Below are 18237 nucleotides of genomic sequence, written 5' to 3' on the forward strand. Positions count from 1 at the left end.
AAATCGAAAAAAAACAAATGTCCATCAACTGATGAATGGGTAAACAAAATGTGGTATGTCCATTCAATGGAATGTCATTCATCAATAAAAAGGAACAAAGTACTAAGACCTGTTACAACATGGATGAACTTTGAAAACTATGCTCAGTGAAAGAAGCCAGACTTAAAATAGCAACTACTGTATGACCCCACTTATATGAAGTAGCCAGAGTAAACAAATCCATGGAGACAGAGGTAGATCAGTGGTTGCCTAGGGCTGCAGTAGGCCCTAGGGGAGATTGGGGTGAAATACGGGGTGATTACTAATGGGGACAGGATTTCTTCTGAGGATGAAATTTTCCTCCTCAAAATTTTCTAAATTCATTGTGATGGTTGCACAACTCTCTGGATATACAAAAACTGTTGAATTGCACACCTTATGGTATGTGACACATAACTCAAAAAGTTGTCAGTGAAAAAACTCTGACCTAAGCAAGTCATGCCAACATCTAGGCCCCATTTTTTGGTTTGTTAAGTGGGGATAATACTACACCTGCCCAAATCAGAATAAGGGATTGTTGCTTTAAAATTTTTCCCAATCATGGCAAGCATGGTTGGCTACAAACTCTATTACTCCTTCTGTACCAAGGCGAGCGCAAGGTCGTCCCTGCTGAAGCTGGAAGGACAGGCCATGATGAGGGCCCGCCGTTGAGAGTACAGTCTCAGAAGTAAAAAGAGTAAACTTTGGGGTCACCTAGGCCTACCATCCATCCGATACATGAATCCCGTCCAACCTTTTCCTCTGCTCAAACTCTCCAGAAACAGGAAATCCACTACCCCACAGGGAGTCTGCTCCCTCTTGGACAGTCCTGAGTAGGCTGATGTCTGCCTCGCTACAGCCTCAGACACAGTCCCTATGCTACCCCACAGAAGAGGTCTTACCCTTCATTTATCTTACCATCTTTCATATATTCAAAGACAACTTATGTCCCCTCAACTCTCTCTTCTTCAAGCTAAACATCCTCAGTTTCTTGCAATATTCTGTATAACTGGGTTTGGGGAACCCAAATATATAGAACTCGTATCACTCCATTAACCTTCAGCTTGTTAGATTTGAGTCAACATTGCTGCCTTTGGAGATCTCTTTCACACATGATTCTAACATTTCTCTAGGTTTTGTATCTGTAAATCTTTTCATAGTTTCATTTTCATCTACAGCTTTGCAAGAAGAAATGAAAAGGCTGCCTATTCCAATTATTTTGTCATTTGTCAAGAGGTTTTTTAAATGATTCCTCCTGAGTTCATATAATGTAGATCACAGTCTATTGGAGCTACAGAAAGAGTCATAAAGATCATCTAGTCCAACTGTCTCACCTTTCAGTTGATAAAACAAAGTTCCATTTCAAAGAGTTAGTAGTTAGGGCTTCAAGCACTAACTCTGTCATTTGCTCAGTGTTACTTCATCTGTTAATTGATAAGCTGGATGGAGCTCTCCCCTCTGTACTACACTCTTTTCAAACTCTCATTCGTTTATTCACTCAACAAATATTTGTTGAACATAATTTTACAGCAGTCCAGGAAAGAAGTAATGGTATATCAGAGTAGGGTGATGGAGGTAAAAACAGATGGAGGTAGATGAATACAAGAGATATTTAGGAGGCAAATGGACAGAATTTGGTGATGGATTGCTCAAGGAACATTTACTGGCTGAGTGGAGGAGGCTGAATCTGTAAATGAGACTGAAAGGATGGGGAAAAAAAACACAAATAGGAATGTGTTATGGAATCCAAGAGAAGAGAGTCCTCAAAGATGAGTGATCAATAATGCTGAATGCTACTGAGGAGTCCAGTAAAACGAGGAATGGAAAATATCTATTCAATCTAGCACAGGGCAGTCATTAGGGAATCTGGTGTTTACAGAAGCCAGATTTCAGCCAAAAGTGAGAGAATGACAATGGCACATGTAAACAGCAACTCATTGTCCTGCTTCCCACACATCTTTCTGTCATGCACAATCCACTCTAACACAGTGTTCAGAGCTACAGTCCTTCCCAGGATCTGCCAATCGAAAGAAATAATATAAACAACCCCACAGAGGCCAATTCAATTCAAGCCAGAATTCTAAAAGAGCCATGGGACTCTTGTTAATTGCAACCTTAATTAATAAGCAGCCTGGTTCAGTGGAATAGTTAACTACTACTCTCATTTTTATAGAATTTGAATGCAAATGGTTTGCCCAAGGTCATGCATCCAGTCTGTGGTTAAAAAAAAAAAAACAAAAAACCATCCCAAATTCCTCAATTCCAGCCTTGAGCCAAGTTAAGCCAGACAATGAGTTGCTGTGTGGCCTTGGAAAAGTCACTTTCTCTCTGTATGCCTCAGTTTCCTCAACTGTAAAATGAACAGGTTTGACTAGACGGTCTCTATATTTCCTTCCAGCAATAAAATTTTATATAAGTTTATTCTAAATTTTCCTGATCGATACCTTTGAATTTTTAGTCTCCTGAGACCCCCTAACCTAACGAGATTTGCATCTCTTGAGATAGAATTAGATTTTTCTTCAACATGAAATATTAACAGTAACCTCACAGGTCTGCCCCCAAACTCTAATTATTCTGGACTCTGAAGTACTCAATATCCTAGGATAACACAGTCTCTTTTGTGAGAAGCTCCCTTGTATCCCATCCATCGACTGCCTCAAACATCCTCATTCTAGAACTTAAATCACTCCTTGCTCTTCTCTCCATGTTTTTCCTAAGAACAGTCTACAAGTCAGTTCATTTTCAGGTAATACCCATTTAGTTCAAGTCTTCATGTTAATGTCTACTGGAGAGCTTCAAAAGACCTTCTAGACGAGCATGGAAAAGCTGTGATTTTCCCTAACATGTTTTCACATCACCTCTTTTCCAAGCCCGACTGATGGACAAGCACCACGTCTCATGGAGCCCAACCAACTCATGTCTCCTTCCCACTGAAGGAAGAGATGTTAAAAAACTGAGGACACCCGGAATGAGGCTTTCCCTGCCAGCCCCACAGGATCAGAAACGCCTTTGCCCTAGAAGGTCCACAGAAATCTATGTGAAGCCTAAGCCCAATCAGCCTCCCAAGAAAGACCCACCAGCAAGGATGACTCTTACCATCAGGCATGAGCTCTATCACCAAAGTTGGGTAGGCAATGTTGGAACAGCCAACCTTGATGCCGCAATATTTCTCACATTCTGAGGGGAGGACGCAGGCCACTCTTTCTGGTGAGAGATGAAGAGCCATGTCAGCAAGCAAACATCGGGGAAATAGTTCCAAGATTCACTTTCTTGCTTTCTGCTGAGGAAGATTCACCCTGAGCTAACATCTGTTGCCAATCTTCCTCTTTTGTTATGTGAGCCGCAACAGCACGGCCATTGACAGATGAGTGGTGTAGGTCTGCACCCGGGAAATAAACCCAGGCCTCTGAAGCAGAGTACACTGAACTTAACCACTAGGCCATGGGGCTGGGTGAAGATTTACTTTCTTAAAACAAGGCTTCAAACAGGACATTCCTGCCCAAGGCCCTGAAATGGTTCCACAAAGACTAAAGCTGCTGGCTGAGCCCTTCCATGCCATGCCCCTGCCCTGCTGGTCCTGACCATCCCCAAGCTCTGATTGGGGAGAAAAGACAGTTCCTAGGCAGAGGAGGGAGGAAGCAAAGACACTCTAGGGTGGGGAGGGAGGGGGCACAATCCTTAGACTTTAGCTAGCTACCCTGCAGCTCAGCAGCGACGATGATTTTGAATACCACAGTGACTTGTGGCTCCTAATCTTGAGGTTTACCTTAAGAAGCTATTGACAGTAGAGTTGAATGCCCAAATAACTAAGGGAATTCCCCAGGAGAAGGGCAGTTGGGTAGTACTTCCAAGATGTGGAAAATCTGGAGAGAGAGAGAAAGAAAGTAGCCTGGGAGGGAAAAGGAACATCTAGAAACTTAGATCCAGAGACTTATAGAAAATTCTTGAAATTTCTATAGAATTTAGATCAACAAACGTTCGTGAGGTACCTACTCCAGGTATATCATTTAGTGCCACCCCATTTAGCACTGATTCGTTACAGCACTAACTATCTCAGTACCTTAATATGTGTTATATCCATTATAATATAAACTATTCAATTAGAAATATTTTTCTTGTGACAGGCAAGCTAGAATAAGAGTGTGAGAGCACTATTAGAAGCACTTTTAACAGCTAGTGGCAGCAACTGCCCCCGGACTGTCCTGTCTTCATTTTGGAGGGCGCTCACCAAACCTTCACTCCGTGGTGCTCTCTTTTCTGTCATTATTTAATGTTCCAGGAAACAGTTTTGACCTATGATGACTGATCAAAGAGCACATGCAAATGGAAATGTTGGAGAGGCCACAAAAGGGCCAAGAAAGAATTCTATCACCCTGGATAGCAAAGTACAAAGCTCAGGACTCCTTCAAGGAAATGGTCCAGGAAACAGGGCTCAGAGCAGCAGGCAATTAGAGATTGGCTGGGGGCCGGGGTCCTTTGACACTAAGGACATCATACACACTACTACAGTCTGGGCTGGGAGGGACTGAGCAAGAAGTGAGCAAATATTAGCCTGAAGAAGCTACAGCTGAAGGCATGTTGTGACTTCAGAGAATTTACAGAGAAAAAGGGGAAAAGCAATTGCCAATGTAAGGAACTAGAGAAGACAGCTCCACAGGCTCTGTGACCTCAAGTTGCTAACTTGAGGGGGAACAGAAAGCATAGCAAGAAAAGAAGAAGCAGTGGAAAAGAAGGAACAGGGCTTTAGAAGTGACTCGGAGCCAGGAAAATGAGAGAGAGTAGCCAGTGAGTCCAGCAGGAAGCGTTACCTGTGTACAGGATGCGGCTGACCATTCCCGTCATCACCATGAGGAACATGGGCAGTAGTTTCAGGTACCCACACATGATACAGCCGCCCTTCACATGAGACATGTTTTTGGCTGAGAGGCAGCGTTGCACGATGACCTGCCAGGGAGAGCTTAGTGAGGGAGGGGTGCAGGCCAGAGACCCTAAGACACCCTCCAGGTACCCCAGCTCCTAGAGTACTCCCATGTCACCTGGCACTCCCATGTCACCAAGGCTCAGTGACCCTCAGACCACATGAGCCCTGCCCCACCTTTCTCAACTCCACAAGCCACAGACAGACAGGAGTCCCTGTAGCACCCTGAGGGATACCCTCTCCACCCTGAGCATCCAGCGTGAGTACCTGATCTGTGCACCAGTACCACAGGGTGAGGATGAACAGCCCAAAGATGAGCCCAGGCCATGGCAGGTCTCCCTTGAGGGGATCTCGGAAGATGTGGAAGGAGTCGGCCCTTGGGGTGTAGCATTCTTCTTTGATGGTGATGTTTCCATCAGAAATCATGGTTGGAATAGCTTTCATGTACTTTTCCATGAAGGCTTCATAGCCTCCCACCTCATTAAAAGCTGGAAAATATTGGCAACAAAAATCAACACGCTGACGCTCTCAACTCTGCATAGTGGTTTCTTCCTGTGGATGCCTGAGAAACTGGGAGGACCCAACCCACGGCCAGAACCCTCGCTGTGTGGTCTTGGGCAAGTCATTCTGGATCTCAGCTTTCTCTTCCATAGAATGGGTTTATTAACCCTGCCCAGCCCCCTCAGGGGGCTACAGTGAGGGTCCAAAGCAATAACCTGTGAAAGTGCTCCACCATAAACCTCTTTACAAAGGGAAAGTATTTGAATTATTAAAAGAAAGGTCTTGGTTTTGAACTAGATTCAAAGACTCTGTCCTGCTCCGCACCCCCCGCTGTCAGCAGACACAGAGACACACAGACTGATCCCAGCAGTGGCCTCAGCAGTGGTGGGATGGACAGAGAATGGGAATTTCCAGCTCTTAGAAAACAGAGCATAGAGAGCGGATAAGAGGCTCCACAGAACACACAGAGAGCATGGGCCCCCTTAAAAATAAAACGCATTTTATATCCTCCCCTAACAAGCACATCTACATCGTTAGGATTTCATAGACAAATAAAACTTCAAAATTTAGGTGGAGGGGGGCCAACATAGAGTGGCTAATTTTTAAAATTTTGTCAAGTAAGGACAAAGACAAGAAAATGACCCATTACTATCCCCAATTTGTTTTTTAAAAGAACATTTAACGTCAAATTGTAGATAAGACATAATCTGAGATTTAAGATGAAACGTATGAATATATTTAGCCTGGGGGATGTCTAGCCTTATCCTCTTCTTTGTCTGGTTTCTCTACAGGGAGAAGACCACATCATCAGAGGCCCATACTGGCGACCACTGGCCCAGACTGTCTAGAGAAGGCAGCAAGGATCCAGGTGCCATCTGGTCCAGGCCCCGCCTGAAGACTCGAAGGCTGAGGAAGGTACCACTGCACACTCACAATGATGGCCAGACCACTCCCCTGGGGAGGGCAGAGCATGCCCAGCTCACTGCTTGGGCCAGCGGCAGGCAGGGAGGATGGACTCACTTTTCTCTCCCCGGGCCACTACCTCTGCCTCCCCACCTCCTCAGCCTACCCCAGCCCCACTTACCAAACCCAGTCAGGATAGCAGACCCCACCAGCATGATCGCAGTCTGCAAGGTGTCCGTGTAAATCACAGCCGCCAGGCCCCCTAAGCAGGCAAGGAGACAACATATCTGACCTCACGTAGGAGGGCAACCTGTCAGCCTGCCTCCTTTCCCCACCCTCTGCCCTTCTGAGCACACCCTTCAGTCCCCCACCTGCCTTTCCTTCCTTCCCTCCCTTGTCCTGTTACAGCAGTCTGCTACCTAGCATGTTCCAACATCTCCACTTGTGACAGAAATGCTGGGAAGGCCTTGGGGAAAGGAGAATGTTTCTCTCTATTTGAAGAGGAAGAGCTTCATGTGACCCTTTTAGCCAAGAGATGGCTCCTCTATGGTAAGAAGAAGCATCTTCCACAAATAAAGGCAAGGAAGACCAAAGAGCTGACACCCTACAAGATGTCTTGGTACATTACCAAACTGGCACATTTCAAAGGGCTACTTGGATGTCTACTCTCTCTTTTTTCAGACCATCTAAGTAACTTCTTGTCTCCAAAGCTATGGGGCTCCAGCTGAGCAGTAAGTTCCATCACTGACCCTGGCCCCACTAACGGGGGCAGAGTAACACCTCTGCAAAGGTGCCCCCAACTGTTAGTCGTGTCACCAGCTTCTCCAGTCATGTCTTGAGTCTTTCTCTAAAATCTCTTTGTATGTGTCACTCGCTCTCTTTCTCTCTACAGTGCCTGCCAATCTCTGTCACATCAAATCCAAGGCCTCTGTCTGGCTTCCAAGGCCTTTGCACTGTGACCTCATTTGAACTATCAGGCCTTATCACCCACACATAACTCCCAACTACCTCCCATTGACTACCCTCCTCCAGCCAAGTACATCTGCTTGCTCACCCTGCCTCTGCCCCATGCCATACCCATTCCTGCCTACAACCCCTTGCTCTCACCTCTCCTTGTGCCTGGCACTCCCTACCTGCTTCTTCCAACTCAGCCAAGTTCTCTCCACAATCTGCAAGACCAAGCCCTGCCCCACCTCCTATAAGAAGCTGTCCTGACTATTCCAGCCAACACTGGGTTTTCTGGGGCCACTTGTATAACTTATTAGGGTCTGTGAGCTGGGACCAAGCAAATACCCCATCCTGAAACTGTTTCCTGAGTGTATCTCTTCCTCGAGGGGAGAAACCGTCTCCAACTTCCCTTTATGCTTCACAAGTGGCTAACCCTGAGCTGGGCTTGAGCTGAATGGACTCACCTGTGATTGTGTAAATGCCAGTGACTGCCAATAAGAGAATGATGGCCAGGTACAGATCCAGGCCCAAGGCCATGTTGATGAATATGGCCCCAGAGAAGATGTCTGCCTGGAAGGAGAGGATAGGAGGAGTTAGGGGTGAGAGAGGCCAGCTGGCTGCCAGGTGTGCCCAGGCCGTGGCTGAGTCCCTTCACCTGCAGAGACAGGGAGGTGAACTGGGAGGGGTTAGCAGAAACCATCTCCTGAGTAGTGTCAATGCCTATGATTTCTGGCCCCCATCCCCGTGTCCTTTGTCTGAATCCTATAATTAGAGATTCACATTTTTATCCCCAGTTAACAATAGGGAAGACAAGCACTGCAAGATTCCACATATATGAGGTATCTAAAATAGTCAAATTCTTAAAATCAAAGACTGGGATGGTGTTGACCAGGGGCTGGGGGCATGGGGATGGGGAGTTATTAATCAACAGGCATAAAGTTTCAGTTAAATAAAACAAATAAGCTCTAGAGATCTGCTGCACAACATTGTACTTACAGTCAATAACAATGTATTTTACACTTAAAATTTGTCAAGAGGGGGCCGGTCTGGTGGCGTGTGGTTAAGTACAGACACTCTGCTTCAGGGGCCCAGGGCTTGCAGGTTCGGATGCCCAGCGCGGACCTACACGCTGCCCATCAAACCATGCTGTGGCAGCGTCCCACATATAAAATAGAGGAAGACCAGCACAGACGTTAGCTCAGGAACAGTTTTCCTCAAGCAAAAAGAGGAAGATTGGCAACAGATATTAGGTCAGGGCCAATCGTCCTCACCAAAAATAAAAACATTGTCAAGAGGATAGATGGCACATTGTGTTCTTACTACAATAAAATAAAAGGATACTAACACTTGAAAAAGCATCACACTTTATTCCTAAGTTTCCCAGCAATCTTTTTTTTTATAAATGACTATTTTCTTTTCTTTTTTTGTTTTTAAGATTTTTATTTTTCCTTTTTCTTCCCAAAGCCCCCTGGTACATAGTTGTATATTCTTAGTTGTGGGTCCTTCTAGTTGTGGGACGCTGCATCAGCATGACCTGATGAGTGGTGCCATGTCTGCGCCCAGGATTCAAACCGGTGAAACCCCGGGCAGCTGAAGCTGAGCATGCAACTTAACCACTTGGCCATGGGTCCGGCCCCCCAGCAATCTTTATTCAAGATGATAAAAGATATTCCATGAAAAAAATGATTCCATGGTCAAAGAGGTCAGTGAAATGCTAGATTATACAAAGTTAGGCAGTTTCTTTACTACACAGCTTCTCTGAGCCTTTAATATACTGTGAGTCCCCAGGAGGGGAACATGATAAATGAACCTTCACAAACTTATTTAACTATGGAACTCTGTTTGCCAAGCAACAACTATTAACACCATAAGGTTCCTCCCAACCCACACAGTGGACTGCTGTACTAAGCTATTATCCATCATTTACACCTCAGTGTGCAAAGGTTTATCGGATGTATTCCCAAAAGCAAGTTTGAGTGCTAGAGAGTCCATGAGAGGGAAACACCTTTGAGTGGAGAGTAACTTTACCAACATTATAATTTTATCTTCCCAACCCCAGTGAAGTCCATCTTGACTCAAACACAACCAGAACATCACCAAGAACCTCTTGCACAGCAGGCTTGGTGCTAGGTGGATTTATCTAGATTATCTCATGTAACTTTAGAAAGAATTGTTCCCTCTTCACCCCTGAATTCCCCATTTCTTTTTTTTTCTTTCTCCCCAAAGCTCCAGTATAGAGTTGTATATCCTAGTTGTAAGTCATTCTAGTTCCTCTATGTGGGACACTGCCACAGCATGGCTTGATAAGCAGTGCGCAGGTCCGTGCCCAGGATCCAAACCAGCGAATCCCAGGCTGCTGAAGCAGAGTGCAGGAACTTAACCAGTAGGCCACAGGGCCAGCCCCTAATTTCCTATTTCTTGATGCAGTTCTTTTTTTCCTTCCCTGCCTCATTTAGCCCCATAAAGAAACTTCCACCTGGCTGGATGGGGCAGTTGCAAATTTAAACCAACAGAGAGTGCTGGGGTCACCCAAAAAGAATTTTCATGGCATTTCCAAAATACTACCAGGAAGGGTAGTATTAAGGGGTGATCATGGTGAATCTTTTGTTTTCAAATCTCTGGGTGCAAAAGAAACTAGATTTATTCTAGATGCAATGCATGCGCTGTTTACTGCACAAAATCTGCTACATTTCAGGGCACATAAAGGGCTGCCTAGTCAGAGCCCTGGAGAATGGTGCCCTTGCATCTCTTCTCTATTCTTATCTTCCCCTCTCTACTTCTTGGCAGCTCCTCAGGGCCTTCCACGGACTCAGTTCCTTGCCAATCCAATCTCCTGTTCCCTGCCTCTTTTAGTTGGCAGAGAGCTTGTCTTACACTAGGTCCATGTTTTTGTGCTAATGCATGACCCCCTCCCCCAAGATAGGCTTCCCAAAGACCTGGTGCCTTAGCTCCCCTACAAATTCTCTTAGCCACAGGGGACCTAATGTCATCATCTTTCCTGGTAGAGGAGGAGAAGCAGAGCCAGGAGGTGAAGAGAGAGATGGTGACTTAGAAAGAGACTGTCCCTCCCCGCCAGGGTGATTTTCAGCGGCTAGAAGTGGGAAAGTCCTGTAGCCAAGAAAAGCATTCACCTTCCAGGCCCTGGATCTGTTGGACCTTGCCCTCTGCAGTGGCCAAAGAGGAAGAAAGAGTCCTCAGCTGTACATTAGCCTTGCCAAGGGTGAAATGAGCACTCCTTCCTGACTCTGCACAGTAGGCCACTTGAAATTGTGATGTGTATTCATATTGCCGGTCCCTCCCCTCCCAAGCCTCTATATCGTCACATAAAGTTATTTTGACTGAAAGGGCCCCATTGATTGATTACAGTGGAATGCTGTTAAGTGCAGACACTTTTGACTCAGTGGATTAGCTAATAAGCATAAGTGAGCTGTAAAAAGATTCCAAGGTTGCTACTGCCTTAAAAATGCCCTTGGTTCTTTATTTTCCAGAGTAGTTAATTTGTAATGCTTTATGACAACATGCCATAGAAGACAGTGATATCCTCAATAATATTTGCCTTGCTATCTTTAGTTACAAATAAGTAACACGTAACTCCTAAGATAATGCTCTAAATGAAGTCTATAAAGCCTTATGGGAAGCGTTGAGATAATAGAAATCTTGTTTTTATAATACTCTGTTTCCAGATAACAGGGCGGATAAAGAATTTCTAAGAAAATTTCCCTCATGAATTGAAGAAACCTAGGAGAAATTCTTCCTTCCATGAGTCATTCCTAACTTCAGGGATAAATTCTTTCTGCCCTTGGAACCCCAAAAGCCAGCAGGAGTGCCTGGGGACACCACAGCTCAACTCACTTTAGTCCAAGCACTCTGACATTAATCTTTGGATCCCCTAGGTGCCCAAACTTTATTCTGCTTCACTAGGGGTTTTTTTTCCCCCTCCATAGCCAGAGGATTTTATAGTTTACCAAGGGCTTTCAGATACATGCATTGTTTGGATCCTCAAAACAAGGTAATGGGACAGGTAAATTGGCTCCACCTTACAGATGAGAGAGACAAAGTTAAGGACTTGCTCAAGGGCTAAAATATAGGTTTTCTGTTTCCAAGTTTGATGACCTTTCCACAACATTGAAAGGTAAGGGTCCTCCTTTCTGGAATATTTTCTGCAGAGAGCAAGGTCTTTTTAATCAAGAAAAAATTTTAATTACTTTTAAAATAAAATGATTTATGCGTATAGTTAAAAAACAAACAGCACAGAAAGTTGTTCATCAGAAAGTAAAAGTGGCCCCATTCTCATCACTCAACCCAAAGGTGACCACCATCAAGAGCTTTTTATCCACCAGAGGATTTTTAAATAGCTTGTTGAAAATTGTATATTAACGATTATGTTCCACAGCCCCTAAAAATAATAACTCAGAAGATGAAAACATGGAAAAATGTGTACAGTTTGATGCTAAGAGTGGGGAGAAAGACCACAAAATGGTACCCATACTCTGATTGCAATTCTGTAAAGGAAAGCACACAATATGAGCAAGACCAAAATATGAAAATGTCTGTATTAGAATTATAGGATTATGCGTGCTTTTTCCCCTGCAGATTTTCTTAAATGCCATTATTACATTTTTCATACAGTTTCACTGGTGCAGGGAACAGAAATTTAAAAACAATATGTTCTTTATGGATATATAAGTACACATATATATGTAGTAAAAATATAAAAACATAGACCAGAAGAATACATACAAAGTTCAAGATAGCATTTACCTTTTAAGAAGGAAGGAAATAGGATCAGGAAGGGTACAGACAAGCCTTCTGTTATATGTGTAATGTTTAATTTCTTTTTTAAAAAAATGATTGTTTATAGAATCCGGGTGGTTGCATTTGCTCTATTATTCTCTGTATTTTTCTGTATGTTGTAAGCATGTCATTACTTTTTTATTTATAAAAATAGGGGACTGGATAGGGAACATACCACCAGCTTTGATATAAAAGAACTCTTCTATAATCCTAGAAGATCATTTGTTTCACAGTTCATCCCAGACTGCTCCTTCTCTAAACTGCTCTTAGCCTTTAACAAAGAAAAAAAAAAGTAAGGAAAGAGGAAAGGAAGGAAGGAACGAAGGAAGGAAGGGAAAGAGAAAAGCAAATTTTCCCATGCTGCTAAGCAAAATCAACTTGAAGTGAAATAGAAAATTATTGTCCTCTAGACCAGCGGTCAGCAAACCTTTCCTGTAAAGGATCAGATAATAAATATTTTAGGCTTTGCAGGCCATACAGTCTTTGTCCAACCTGCTCAACTATGCCGTGGAAGCATGAAAGCAACCATAGACAATACATCAAGTGAGCGTGGCTGTGTTCCAATAAAACTTCAGTTACAAGAACAGACAGGAAGTTGGATTTAGCCCAAGAGCTTTGTTACCATCACTTTGAAAGTCTGGCTGAACAATGTCCATGGGACTCATGGAGAACAATAAAATTACAGAGCCAATTGGAATACCTCTTAGAGTAACTGAGTCTCTAGCCGCGAGCCTTGGGCAGGTTGCTTTGTCTCAACTCTGATGCTTTGAGATCCTGCGATTTTACATGTGTGTGTTTGCTGCCCATTCTGGTCTTAATTGTATCTAAGCACCCAGTAAATCCTGCCTGGCAATGAGGTTTGAGATAGAAAACCCCATTGCTCAAATTTCGCTTCCCATTTGTGAAAATGAATGGCCCAAGTGATGAGCATTCAAACCTTAAGCAAAAGCCAAAGTTCTTATTTTCACCCACAGATCCAAAATGGACAGCGGAGTTGCTGTAAAAGTTTATTGCAGTCATGATCTGTGATAACAGCCCCAGGAAACGCAAACAGGGACATTTAGTCATCACATGCAATTCATAAAATCTGAGGCTTTATCTCAAGTGATTGTGCACATTTGAATAAGACGTGTGATGCTAAGAAATTTTACAGAGCAGAATAATTCTCAGAATGAGATAAAGCAGGGTGCTCAGGTGGCGCCAATAAAATTCCAAGGCATGCATGGAGAAATAATCAAGTCTGGATCTAAGAGCCCCAAAGGACATGGCCACAAGATGGCAGCCATAGTCAAGACTCCACATTACCGCTGCCCAATGGCCTGGGTCACATCTGGGCACTGCACCTGAAAGGCATTTTGCTTTCTCTCTTCCATCAATTACACACCCATTGGATCCCTACATCCTCCCCCAAGCCTTCCTAGCAGGTCCCTGATTGTTCCCTGTCTGGACATGGATCTCACAAGGCTGCTCTTCTCCTTTTTTCATCCATCACAAACTCTCCCTGTCTCTCCTCACATACAACAAAACTGATTAATCTTTGTGTGCAATATAAAGACCTAACTACCTTACTTCGTTAACTAACAATTCTTTTCTTTTGTCCCCAAACCCTGAACTCAAGTGTGTCTCAATGTGAGCTCCTGGCAGGTACAGTTGACATCAGTGTAATTCATTTAAAGATTTAATGCTCTATGACCCATGGTGAACGTGAAGTCAGCCAAATTTATAAAGATGAAGGCTTACGTGTCTGACCCTTCCCTGCCCTTCCCCTCTGCCTAAATGTTCCTCCTCCATATCCTTCATACACCCAGTGTGCACAGATATTCTCTCCTCAGTCTTCTCAAATCCTATTCTCAGAAACTCACATATATTGGAAGGTCATTTAACTGGCTTTCTTAATTTTTCCCAAGGTCTTGAATTTTAACCTACTCTGTACTAGAGGAATGAGAGACTTAGAAGGCAGGGGGAATACAATGTCAAAAGGTTTGGATTCAGCAACAGGGACCTTGCTTCCCATCCTTGTTCTGCTACTGTTTCACCCCACAAAGTCCCCTCCCCAATCTGGACCTCAGCTTCCCCATCTGTAAAATGAGAGAATAAGACATAGGACTAGATGATCTATGCCATTCTATCATCCTATGCTTTCACCCCATCCAAGCACAGAGCAGATATGAAGAGAACACAGACTTTGGGACTAGAAAGACCTGGGTTCTAATCCTGGCTTTGCCATTACACTAGCCATGTGATTTGGGACAAATTACCTAACTTCTCCGAGACTCAGTTGTGTTTTTCATGAAGTGGAAAATAAAATTTTAAAAATCCCTACTCCTGCAGTATTCTTAGGAGAACTGGAGACAGAATAAGTAAAGCCCCTATTGGAGACTAACTGAAGAGACTGGCACTAAATGAAGGGCAGCTATCATCCTTCTTATGCATTATTCAGGGAATCACTGGAGGTGAGCAGCTGGAAAAGGCCTCCAGCAAGGAGCCCCAGAAATCACACAGAGAGGGAGCAGCCCACACCAAGTACTATTCAAAAGCAAAATTCAGAAAAAGCTGACTGCTAGGGAATGGGCTCCATCAGGACCTGAGCTCAGCTACCTGGGGGCTCCCAAGTCCAGGGAGGTTTAATCAGTAACCTGAACAATAGGTGAGGTGATCAGGAAGGAAGGGAGTATGGTTAGACACTTAGTTTATTTATATGACTACCCCTACATCAGCTCCAAGGGCAAAGAGTGCCCTTTCCATGGCAACTGCAGTCAACAGACTTTCACTGGCTTGAACTGTGGACTCGGAGAAGGCTTGCTTCCGAGAAATGGAATCCCAGTGCTCTCCTCTACATGCTCATTAGACAGGTGTCACCTCACAAGCTGAACAGAGGAGGAGCAGTTCCCTCACCAACCTTAGGAAGCCTGATTTCTCCACCCCTTCCAGCACTTCCTAGTGCAGATTCTGCACGCTGGTCTCTAATGAAATAGGACTGAAAAGCCCAGGGTTTTCACTTGTAACTTAGAACTAATCCTAAAGGAAGGGAGGAGCAAGTGAAGGAGGAGGCCTCATCACATGGGCAGGGAAATTACAAAGGCACCAATCAAGGGAAGCAGCAGTTTGAGTCAGGAAGCTGGGCAGGAAGAGAGCAGTAATCCTGAGTGTCATTCTCAACTCCAAGACAAAGCCCCATGGGCCCATTTAGCTACAGCTTGTTTTCATTGAATTGCATAAAAAAAGCTATGTGCAAGACCATTCAATGGGGAAATGATAGTCCCTTCAACAAACGGTGCTGGGAAAACTGGAGATTCACATGCAGAAGTTGGACCCCTACCTCACATCATATATAAAAATTAACCCAATATGGCTCGAAGACCTAAATGTAAGAACTAAGACTATAAACCTCTTAGGAGCAAACATAAGAGTCAATCTTCATGACCATAGATTTGGCAATGGATTCTTAGGAATGGCATCAAAAGCATGAGCAAGAAAAGTAAAAATAGATAAATTGAACTTCATCAAGATTTAAAACTTTTATGCATCAAAGGAAAACAACCAAGAAAGCAAAAAGACAGCCTACAGAATGGGAGAAAATATATGCAAATTATTTATATCTGATAAGGGTTTACTATCCAGAATGCATAAAGAACTCTTTCAACTCAAGAACAAAAAACAAACAACCCAATTTAAAAAAAATGTATGTGAGGTTGGCCCAGTGGCATAGTGGTTAAGTTTTTGCACTCCACTTCAACAGCCCGGGGTTCGTGGCTTTGGATCCCAGGCACAGACCTACACACCGCTCATCAAGCCATGCTGTGGCAGCATCCCACACACAAAATAGAGGAAGACTGGCACAGATGTTAGCTCAGCAACAATCTTCCTCACCAAAAAAAAAAAAAATTATGTGCATGTAGGCCAGAACTGGAAGGTAATAATATAAAAGGAGAAAATAATTGTGATAAGCTGAAGATAGCTATATAGATATACAGATGTATTCCTTTAAAGAAAGTACAATCAAATGCAATGTGTAGGCATCATTTGGATTCTGATTCAAACAAATCAGCTGTAAGAAGACATTTTTTAGATAATCAGGAAAATTTGGATATGGATCAGATATTAAACTACCTAAATTAAGAAATTACCATAACTTTCACTGTATGATAATTGCATGATAGTTAAGTTTTTAAAAAGTCAAACATGAATTCTGAAGAATTTACAGTGAAATGACATGATGTCTGGGATTTGATTTAAAATACTGCTGGGGGAAAAAAAGTGGAAGGGGATAGATGAACCAAGAATGGAAAAATGTTGATAATTATTAAAGCCCAGTGATGAGTATTAGGTCCATGAGTGTTCATTATACTATTCTATTTCTGCTTGTGCATGTTTGAAATTTTCCAAAATAAAAAAAATTGCAAATGTTATTTAATATTGTTGTTGTGTCAACTTCAAGTAATCAGGAAAACAGAAGCACTAGCAGCTATTTTTTCAACACCCTACCTAGCGAGAGCAGAAGGTTCAGTTCAGAGCCAACCCAACTCAGATTTCAGCCAGGGCAGATCTTTTGCAAGATGCTGAGATTGGTCCAATCTCACCTTTGGTGCTGGCTGGGGAAAGACAAGAAAAAGGAGAAAAACTGACCATAACCAACGAGATAGTGCCTCTGATAGAGCAATGAGCACTTTGTAACTGCCAACTAAGGGGAAAAGCTGGAGCCACTCCCTATGTGATCTCAGAAAACGCCACTTCTCTCTTTGCCCTTGGATTTGGCAATGGAGTCTTAGAAATGACCCCAAAAGCATAAGCAACAAGAAAAAAAACCACATAATTTAGACTTCATCAAGATTTAAAACTTTTGTGCATCAAAGGACACTACCAAGAAAGCGAAAAGACAACTGACAGACTGGGAGAAAATATCTGCAAATCACATATCTGACAAAGGTCTAGTATCCAGAATATACAGCCTTCTTCTCCAGGTAGGTTAGGGAGCTGAGGCGTCCAGGGAGCTTCTCACAGGGAGGGTCGAGGGCTCTCACGTTCATCATCATATCTTACATTCCACTTACACTTCATGTTGTCAAATAAATCCATTTGATCCTCACCACCAGCCAGTGAGGTAGGCAAGGCAGGAATTGTTATTGTCATCTTACCCATGAAGAAGCTAAGCTCCAGAGAGGTAAAGCAATAAGCCATTTGGGCCAGGTCATCTGCTGGTAAGCAGTGGAGCAGACCAGGAGCCCAGGCTCCTCCATAACCCCATACTTCCTCCAATTATTCTTCTAGGTAGTTTTCTGAACAAGGTCCTATTTTCTCTCTGTTATCTTTATCATTCACATTTTCCTTCTCTTTTTTTTCTCGCTGTTGCTTTGACATTTATCAGACTGACAATTACTTTGGGGATTAAAAAAAGATGTCAGGCAAAACATAAGCAAACTTTTCTCTTCCCACCATCTTTTGGGCTGTAGAGGAATATCTAGAACTTCAGTGGTTTCCTGGGTATTTGGCTTTGTTTTGTTGTACCATCAAAAGATGTTGACTTGCACACTTTCAAGTGAGTAAAAGTGAAGTGGAGAAGGAATACAAGACTTGCTCCAGTGGGTCAGCCCAGAACTCTGCACAGCTCTCAAGTCGACCCCAACAGCCAGCCAATCTCTGAGAAACCTCAGCTCTGAAAACTGGGGCCTGTAGCCCTCTGCAAATGGCAGGGAGACAGGCTAAACGGTGGGGAGAGCAGCCCCAGTGGTTGGATTCAGAGAGAGTAGGAATCTCCCAGAGGGTTAGCAACCAAGGGACAGGGAGCTGATTCTAAGCAAATATAAGAAGTCTCAGACAGAGAAAAGGACAGTAAACTGGAGCTAGATGTCTGGGGTCTACTCCTGATTCAGCACCTTGAGCAAGTACTTTCCATCTCCAGGGTTTTCGTTTCCCTGTCCATCAAAGAAAAAGGAGAGTCTTTGAGGTCCCTTCAAGAGTTGTCACTGACTTCCCATGTTTAAGTGCATCAGAAATATCAGCTGGAGCCAGGTTCTGACCCTGACAGGGCATAAAGTCCCACAGCTACCTCTAAGGTTGGGGCCAGCCCTCAGACACCCCTAACAGCCTTTTAATCTTCTATTAAGAACAGCTTTCACTGAGCCATCTTGAACCTGTTTATGTTTTTAACCTTCCCC

At 43.6% G+C, this 18237-nt stretch overlaps 1 protein-coding gene across 1 annotated transcript in view; it reads right to left on the reverse strand.

The window, feature by feature from the left end:
• The window catches only part of SLC5A1 (solute carrier family 5 member 1), a 57135-nt gene that overhangs the window by 12136 nt on the left and 26762 nt on the right, over positions 1–18237 (reverse strand). Inside the window, exons 6-10 of the mRNA NM_001081872.1 lie at positions 7753–7858; positions 6522–6602; positions 5204–5424; positions 4827–4962; positions 3115–3222 (exon numbers count right to left, since the gene is read on the reverse strand). Of these exons, the coding sequence (NP_001075341.1) occupies positions 3115–3222; positions 4827–4962; positions 5204–5424; positions 6522–6602; positions 7753–7858 (652 nt within the window). The remainder of the gene's footprint in view (positions 1–3114; positions 3223–4826; positions 4963–5203; positions 5425–6521; positions 6603–7752; positions 7859–18237) is intronic.

Source organism: Equus caballus, chromosome 8 (genome assembly GCF_041296265.1).
Source record: "Equus caballus isolate H_3958 breed thoroughbred chromosome 8, TB-T2T, whole genome shotgun sequence".
NCBI classification, from domain to species: Eukaryota; Metazoa; Chordata; class Mammalia; order Perissodactyla; family Equidae; genus Equus; species Equus caballus.